Below are 8,927 nucleotides of genomic sequence, written 5' to 3'. Positions count from 1 at the left end.
GGAAGAGAGTCACAGGAACGTGTGTACTGCTATAGCCATGCTGATCTGATCCAGGGTACGTGCTGGCTACATGGGTCATGAGCTGATGGGTATGCTCTTGTATGTAGAAATCAGCAAGTCCATATTCAATACGCTTTTTGTTCTTTTCAGGTTAGCTTGCTGCCATCATGATTCCTGTGGCCGAGTTCAAGCAGTTCACCGAGCAGCAGCCGGCTTTCAAGGTGCTGAAGCCCTGGTGGGATGTCCTGACTGAATATATAACCGTTGCCATGCTCATGATTGGGGTTTTCGGATGCACCTTGCAGGTAGGTGATACTGAGGAATACTAAAGGAGGGCTTCATGTGTCTTCCATAGAAAGCAAATCGGGCTTCAGCTTGTCGCGTAGGGGTAAAATAATGAGGTGGACGACACAGACGCTTTACTTTATAACACTATGAGACCCTATAAGCTTGCAGAGAGATGTCAAGGTGCAGCGGAGGCCTGCCTTGGTCTGTTTCTCTACACCATCCCGACCCTCGCCCACCACCCCAAATCCAAACCTGCAATCTGCTTTTGTAGATTGGAATATGTGCTGAGGATCTCTAGCAAGAAGTTAACTGGTAAAGAATACCATTTGGTGCCCCTTTACCTGTCCAATGCTGTGTTGTGTGTTCACTTTCAGAGCTCAGGCCTCCTGCCCACATTTGCTGGCCTCCCATCAATGCAGAAATGTTCTAGCGAGCAATTCTGTATCTCATTGATGTTGCAGAGCACAGCCTCATGGGTCAGCTGTGTCCTGGTGGTGTAGGTCCCCTTATTTGGACTCCACAAAGGTTCCTTACTGGAATAAGTAATCAGTCTTATACTGTATTGGGCAGGGTTACTAGGACGCCCTGCATTAGGGAAGTGCACTGCTGAGGGGGTCTGAAGAAGCCCCTTTACCAGTACACTGAGTTGAGTGGATCACCCGGTAGAGGAGCAAATCTGTGGCGAGCTTCTGATTTGCTGCCGGCCAGCCATATTTGCTGTATACCTGGGCCGGTTCACCTATCTCTACCTTAGAGCCACAGCCCGACCTCACCTGCAGTATTTATAACTGTAACCTTGCTCCAAAGGAAGCCCTTTTTTACTTCTGCCATGATACTGTTGTTTTTAGAAGGGTGTTTAAAATACACATTACTGTGTTTTATAGCAACAACTTCTGCAGTATACAATTTCCTTCACTAGATGGCAGTGTTTATAAGTTCTGTTATATCTATGGTATATACTCTGTTGTAGAGAATAAAGCTGTGGCTTCCTTCCTATTTTCAAGCCATGAGCAGCATGCAGATCTGACTGTGTGCTTGTGTTTTCTCTGTGAGGCGGTGCAAGACGTTCCAACCAAGGGAGATTAGCTTTGTAAGGAACAGATGACTGCTTGTCATAAGAGACTATGCAATAAAACATTTCTGGGCTGCACTCATTACAATATGACCAAGGTGGTAAGAAGGTGCTGAAAGTGAATGCAATGGATGGCGCTATGCGGGACCTCAGGGAAAGGATGATGTCACTGACTTTCGACTAGAGGTTGAAGAGTCTCACATATTTTAATTGTATGTAGATTATTCCTGTAGATATCAATGACTTAACACTTACCTGGTTGCAGGTCAAATCAAAGGCTGGGAACCATTAACAGTGGAAGTCTTTCACTTCGGCCCTATGCTCCTCAATGGTGCAGGATATATAACTATGTAGATTGGAACAATGAGAACGTTACACTCATGAATTCAGTCCAGTATGTCTGTGAAGGTTGTCATTCATCCGGGTCAGGGTATATCTGTAACTAATTATGCAAATACAATCAACACCTGGTTGTGACTAACAGATTATGTGGATTGGAGCGACATTCACCATAATTATTCCCAGATAATTTTTTCTTCAAGAAAAATACAGCGAGTCCAGTTGACTTGACTCAAGTCAACTGGACTCGCTGTATTTTTCTTGAAGACGTTTCATTGGTCATCCAACCAGCTTTCTCAATTCAGAATGGCTTGTACAAAAATTATCTGGGAATAATTATGGTGAATGTCGCTCCAATCCACATAATCTGTTAGTCACAACCAGGTGTTGATTGTATTTGCATAATTGGAGCCTAGGTGATGTTATTAACCTGCCCAGAGAGAGGTGTTGGAACAGCATTATATGTGACAGACAATAGAAATCGTGCTACATGTCTTCATCCACTCTTACAGTGCACATCTTTGTGCTGTATTTATTCCTGGAATGTTGCATACAATAAGCCAACCCCGCCCACGTATTGGAGCCTCACGGGGTCCCTTTCTCATGGTGGCCCAGCTCCATGAATACATACGTGAGGATCTTTGGGTGCTGGTGACTCCTTTTATCCTTTTTACTGTCATAAGAGACTGTTATGTTAGAGGATGCTGCTATGTTAAAAGAAGCTCTTGGAGACTGTTAAAGGACAACTATGGGGTTAGGGCTACTCCCCGTAGTTCTCCTTAGGGTAACGGGAGGACACAAACTAGCGTCCTCCCGTCACCCTAAGCTCAGTATACTGAGTATACTGAGTCGCCGCAGTATACCGCAAGCTGCTGCTCGCGGTATACTAAGACGCTGAAGCGGATCCTGACAATTATGTCTGGATCCGCCCAGCTGCGTGACTGACAGCTGGCTCTGCCTATCTAGAGGCAGAGCCAGCTGTATCCGCCCCCGTCCGTTCCGCCAGTCAGCGCTATCGGAGCGGGGGGAATCCAGCCTCTCCCCTGTCACGGCAGAGAGCAGTGACAGGATCGATAGGTGAGGGAACCCGGTATGTGTTCTCTCACCTCCCGATCTACTGAGCCGACCTGTGACGGTCTCATTGTCACAGGTCGACTAGAACTATGAGGTGAGTGAAAAGCACTCCCCTCATAGTTCTCCCTTAAAGACCGCTTCCAAGTTTAAGGAAACTGCTAGAGACTGCTGACTTTATATAAGTAAGTACAAGGCAAGCTTACCTATGCCCTGTTCATGTGAAATGTAGAGAGGTAACTCCTGCTAGCCGACCGCAGTTCTGCACCACAACCCAAACCTGTTCCCCTTCCAGCTTGCCTTGCTCAACGATCACCCTATATCGTGCGTAACACACTGGTACCCAACCCGCTACTGGAAGCACATTGAAGCACAACATTTGATTTGGATTTCTCTGCTCAAAACCCCAGCCGAGTTGCAGTACAATAATACCGGCTTATTCTACATGTTGGATTGAAATTAAACAGCAAGTCCACCAAAATGTATATTATTATTATTATTATTATACAGGGTTTACAGTTTGCGCAGCGCTTTACAATATAAGGAAGACTTTACAATCGCAATACGATTCAAGACGAGATGGTAAGGAGGACCCTGCCCCTGAGGGCTTACAATCTAAAAGAAAGGGGCCAGTGATACATGAGGAGGTAGCTGTGTAGGGATGAATTGTTTGAGAATGTGATGGTTGAGTGGTTAGGTTGGGATAGGCTTCCCTGAAGAGATGAGTCTTAAGGGGTCACCTAAAGTCAGTCAGTGTGAGATAGATGGGCAGGTTGGGGTAAATAGTTCCAGAGGATGGGAGAGACTCTAGAGAAGTCCTGGAGACAAGCATTGGATGAGTTGACGAGGGAGCTGGAAAGCAGGAGTTCTTTTGAAGAGCGGAGGGGACGTTTAGGGTGATACTTTGAGACAAGGTTTGAGATATAGCCGGGGGCAGAGTTGTGGATGGCTTTCTAAGTGGTTAATATTTTGAACTTTGGGCTATTGGAAACCAGTGGGGGATGGAAGCCAGTGGAGAGATTGGCAGAGGGGGGTGGGGATGGAAGCCAGTGGAGGGATTGGCAGAGGGGAGTTGCAGACATTGAGAGGTTGGCTAGGTGGATAAGTCTGGCAGCAGCATTCATGATAGACTGAAGGGGCGGAGCCTGTGTAGAGGTCAGCCAATGAGGAGGGAGTTGCAATAGTCAAGACGAGATATAACAAGTGGATGAGTCATTTTGTGGTTTCCTTGGTGAGGAAGGGGCGTATTTTGTAGTTGTTACGGAGGTGAAGGCGGCAGGATTTGGATAGTGATTGGATGTGGGGAAGAAAGGTGAGGTCCGAGTCAAGGATATTGTAATCAAAGGAGGAGCCTGGTGGGTGGAGTCGGACACGCTCTTCTTATGTCTCGGTTATTTCAACCGCCTTAATGCCAAGTGTTCACTCCCTACTATAATACCCAACTCTGTTCTCGTCCGTCTGGGAATTTTGGTTATTCTCTCTTGGCGTGTTCCAGTTTCTCCAGGAACTCGGCACAGAGATTTCACAAGGGGTCCGTGAGGGATAGAGGAAATTTTTAGATGCAATACCAATTTTTGGTGGACTGATCCTTTAAGAACTATAAAGCTATACAGGGGAGCGGTTTCTTATAATGAAAACTGCTGACTGCTATGAGAATCGCAGATCTTGACGTTCCTATGGATGGTATATGAGCTGTGTTTAATTTTATGCTGAGGAGCTAATCTCTAACACTACGTCTGTTGGCCGTGCACATCAACACTTTTACATGCAATGGAAGACGTGTACATTAAACACCATTTCCCTCCATTGTAATGGATTGTAGGAGAGCAGTTATCCCATTAGTGTGTTGTCTTACTCCTCCTGGGTAAATTGCATCAGGTTCCTCCTTCTCCTTGCCAGTAAACTGTGTAATTTAGCATGGCTTTCATAGACATTCACGCTGCTGATTTATTACTTCCTGTACAAATGGTGCCTTGTTAATCTGATCTGTCTTCATGTATATGAACCTAGAGAGCCCAAAGCTGGAGTTTAATCTGGTTGTATTTTGCTTTCCCTGGTTCCTCCCTCCCCCTGTCATCAAAATGTTAGTCATTTTAAGTAAATCCCTTAATTTGTTTCACTTTATTTGTTTTGGACCCAGTGTCAGGGTTGTACGGCTGGGCCGTGAGTGGAACCTGTTGGCAGGGACAAAGAGTCCAAAAACAAGGTACAGAGGGAAAACCCAAAAGCGTAGTCAGGTCCGGGTCAAGGCAGGCTGCGAGGTTCAGAGGCGAGGAGGCAAGCCGAAGGGTCGATAACGGGGGTTCAGGCAAGGGTTCAGGAAGCAACAGGTTTACACACGGGGAGCTGGCGATCACATCATAGAGGTTGAATAACTCGGCAATCAGCCAAGGCTCTGTCTGGTTGAAATACACAGGGAACCCAAGGACCACACCCTGGTTGCCGAGGCGACCAGGAAGCTTCCCTAACCAGGAGCCAATAGCAGGGCTGACTGGGCGGATGGTGTGTGCTGGGGACCTCCCCCAACCGGGCTAATGCCTGAAAGCACTAAGTGGCGCAGGTGCGCTACGCTTGCGCCCCCGTGCACGCACGTGCAGCCTGTGTACTATACTTTCAAGCATGCGGCCCTGGCGCCAGGAGGAGGGGAACCCAGTGCCCTGCGCCACCGCTGGCGAACCTGGTAAGGAGCAGCACCCTTGGTTCACCCTACACTCTACGCAAGTGCAGGTTCATGCGGGTGTCCTGGCTCAGAAGCAGACGTGATCCATCCCGTCAGTGTACGAGTACGGACACCCTCACCCACACGGACACGTAGAGCAGCATACGGCCGCGTACTCCCATAGAGAAGGACAGGGGCTGCGTACTAATCACACGCAGCACCCGTCCTTCCCGGGAGCTGCCCGATACTGCCGTGCACGGAGCGGTACGTGCCGGCCATTTCTCGTGTGAATGAGGACTAATAGTCCAGAAAATCTGAAATTTATAGCACTTTGGAAAATTGCTCCAAATTCAATTACTGAAAGTCTTCTGAAACTCTTATTTGGTTCTGTGGGTAGTGAACGAAATGCCTTTTTAGTATGTTGGTTTTTTTTTTTCTCTTTTCTAAATCATTTTTGTTTTTTGTCTCAACAGATAACTCAGGACAAAATCATCTGTCTTCCAAATCATATCTCAGCAGAGAGAGTTTCCCAAATACATTGTCAGCAGTTCATCCAAAATACAGAAGCCATGAACACTACTGAAGAAGATGTGACTGGATTCACTCCTCCCCCACCTGTTGCCTCGGGACCTCCGCGTGTGATGAGTGGACTGAAAAACAACTTGGACCTTCAGCAATACAGCTTCATAAACCAAATGTGCTATGAGACAGCCCTGCACTGGTACGCCAAATACTTCCCATACCTCGTGGTCATTCATACCCTTGTGTTTATTATTTTTGGCAACTTCTGGTTCAAGTTTCCTGGTACAAGCTCCAAGATAGAGCACTTCATCTCCATCTTAGGCAAGTGTTTTGAATCCCCGTGGACAACTCGAGCTCTTTCCGAGGTTTCTGGAGAAAGCAGCCAGGAGAAACCCATGGACAGAGAGCTTTCGAAGCCTAATTTTGAGGAGAACGGCCCTGCAGGTGCTGAACTTCCAGTTCCAGAAAAGCTGGTGGCAGACACGCCTTCAGCTAGTGTTTTGGACAAAAAGGAAGGAGAACAAGCCAAAGCCCTTTTTGAGAGAGTCAAAAAGTTTAGGCATCATATAGAAGAAGGGGATCTTCTTTATTCCATGTATATGCGTCAGACGATACTGAAATCTTGCAAATTCGTACTAGTGACAATCTACAATGCTGTACTGGTAACACAAATACACTTCATTGTCCCCTGCAGTGTACACACTGAAGACATGACTGGATACAACAGCTTCTGCTGCAACCACACCAAAGCTCACCTATTTTCTAAACTAGCCATCACCTACTTGTTTTTCCTGGGGATGTATGGTTTGACTTGCATTTATACACTGTTTTGGCTCTTCCGTCGTCCGCTGAAGGAATACTCCTTCCGGTCTGTACGGGAGGAAACTGGGATTGGAGATATCCCTGATGTCAAAAATGACTTTGCATTTGTTTTCCACTTGGTGGATCAGTATGATTCTCTCTACTCTAAGAGGTTTGCAGTCTTTTTATCCGAGGTCAGTGAAGGTCGATTGAGACAGCTGAATCTTAACCACGAGTGGCCAGCCGATAAACTTAGACAGAAACTTCAGCAAACGCCAGAAGGCCGCCTGGAGCTACATCTCTTTAAGCTGCCGGGATTGCCAGATACCGTATTTGAGGTGACGGAGATTGAATCTCTAAAACTTGAAATGCTGACTGAAGCTATGATCCCGCCTCTGGTGTCCAAGCTCGTCAGACTGGAAGAATTGTCCTTGTTCAACTGCCGAGCCAAAGTGCAGCATGCCTCCCTGGCTTACCTACGCGATCACCTCAGGATCCTTGAGATAAAGTTTGACGATGTTAAACAGATTCCTCTTTGGGTGTTTAGCCTTCGTACCCTTGAGGAGCTCCACCTGATTGGATTCTTGTGCCAAGACCTCTCAAAAACCGCTACTCTGGAGAGCTTGCGGGAGCTAAAGGGCCTTAACGTCCTTTTTCTGAAGAGCAATCTTTCTAAAGTACCCCAGACAGTTACAGACGTGGCTAGCCACTTACAGAAACTTAGTATCCAAAATGATGGAACGAAGCTTCTCACTCTTAATGCTTTAAAAAGGCTTTCTCTGTTGAAAGAACTGGAGTTGATTCGATGTGATTTAGGACGTATACCCCATGCAGTCTTTAGCCTTACCAATTTACAGGTGCTGGACCTAAAGGACAATAACTTACACACCATCGAGGAGATCATAAGTCTGCAGCACTGTCGAAAGCTAAGTGTCCTTCGACTTTGGCACAATCACATTGCTTACATCCCTGAACACATCCGTAAATTAAAGGTACTAGAAGAGCTGTGCTTGAATCGGAACAAGATTCTTGTATTGCCACCTCAGCTCTTCCTTTGTACCAAGCTGCGCCACCTTGACCTCTCCCACAACGAGATCCGAGAGTTACCCCCAGAAGTTGGAGTCTTGCAGATGTTGCAGTACTTGGCTTTGACTGGAAACTTTTTAGAAGATCTTCCCAATGAGCTTTTCTTCTGCCATAGGCTTAAGACTTTGAAGTTGGCAAACAATAAACTGGCAAGCTTGCCCCCCAAAATTGGGTCTCTTGTGTCCTTAGTGAGGCTTGAAATAAAAGGGAACTTGATTGATATTTTGCCTCGGGAACTTGGAGCATGTGTTGCTCTTAAGAAGTCGGGTTTTATAGCGGATCCTTCGTTACTGGACACTTTACCACTTGATGTGAGGGACAGACTAAGTGAAGAATGATGATGGGTAAAGCTATAAATGCTAAAATATTACAACAGACAGCAAGCTAGCTAGAAACGGGGAACAAAATAGCGGCCAAGAAGATGTTTCTGTGGGATGAGAATATAAACTGAAAAGTCGTCATTTAAATACTCTGTTACTGGAATAATCGAGGTCTCCAGAGTTGGAGGTCTTTCTCATCCCGTTCTACTTTTCTGTCTCTTATATGTAGCTTTAATGCATATGTATACCTCAACAATGGCCTCATGACTGTTCCAACCCTGTACCAAAAAGCCGACAAAGCCTAAAGAACATAATTCAATATTTGCCTCTAGTAGATACACCTTTAGTTTTTAATTTTGGATAGAGTAGAGAATGGTTTAAACCCCGGTGAGGTTTTTTTTGGCCTTCTGTGTCTCATTGAGAGATGTTCCCTCACCTGGACACCAGAAGAAGATGGAGATTTGCCCAAAAGTAAAATAGAAATTGTCACAAGAACAGGTGTCCCTGTTGGACAATTTCCCCTCTGCTCCTAGTCCAATAACCAATGTCCACCATTACAAATGGGGTGAATCTTCTCAGCAGTGGCATAGACAGCAGCACAAACCTGACTGTGCCAAAGGGAGCTAGAACCAAATGTAGCTTTAGATACAAAATTGGGTCAAGTCCACCCATAAGTGACCTTTCTGTTACAAGTGCATTCTGGTGGGCTTAGTTGCCCATCTGATGGAATTGTTTTTCTTGGTGAACTGCATAGTTTGATGTACTGGCT

The 8,927-nt window shown here is 46.1% G+C and overlaps 1 protein-coding gene across 1 annotated transcript in view; it reads left to right on the top strand.

Moving 5' to 3' along the window:
• The window catches only part of LOC108790541 (volume-regulated anion channel subunit LRRC8E-like), a 40,341-nt gene extending 32,065 nt beyond the window's left edge, over positions 1-8,276 (top strand). The window contains exons 2-3 of the mRNA XM_018560829.1: positions 151-305; positions 5,903-8,276. Coding sequence (XP_018416331.1) covers positions 168-305; positions 5,903-8,176 — 2,412 coding nt within the window. The 5' untranslated portion in view covers positions 151-167 and the 3' untranslated portion in view covers positions 8,177-8,276. The remainder of the gene's footprint in view (positions 1-150; positions 306-5,902) is intronic.
• Positions 8,277-8,927: the final 651 nt, after the last annotated feature.

Source organism: Nanorana parkeri, unplaced genomic scaffold (genome assembly GCF_000935625.1).
Source record: "Nanorana parkeri isolate BGI_ZX_2015 unplaced genomic scaffold, ASM93562v1 scaffold479, whole genome shotgun sequence".
Classification (NCBI taxonomy): Eukaryota; Metazoa; Chordata; class Amphibia; order Anura; family Dicroglossidae; genus Nanorana; species Nanorana parkeri.
Note: the sequence above shows the minus strand (reverse complement) of the source record. Positions and strands in the feature narration are given on the sequence as shown.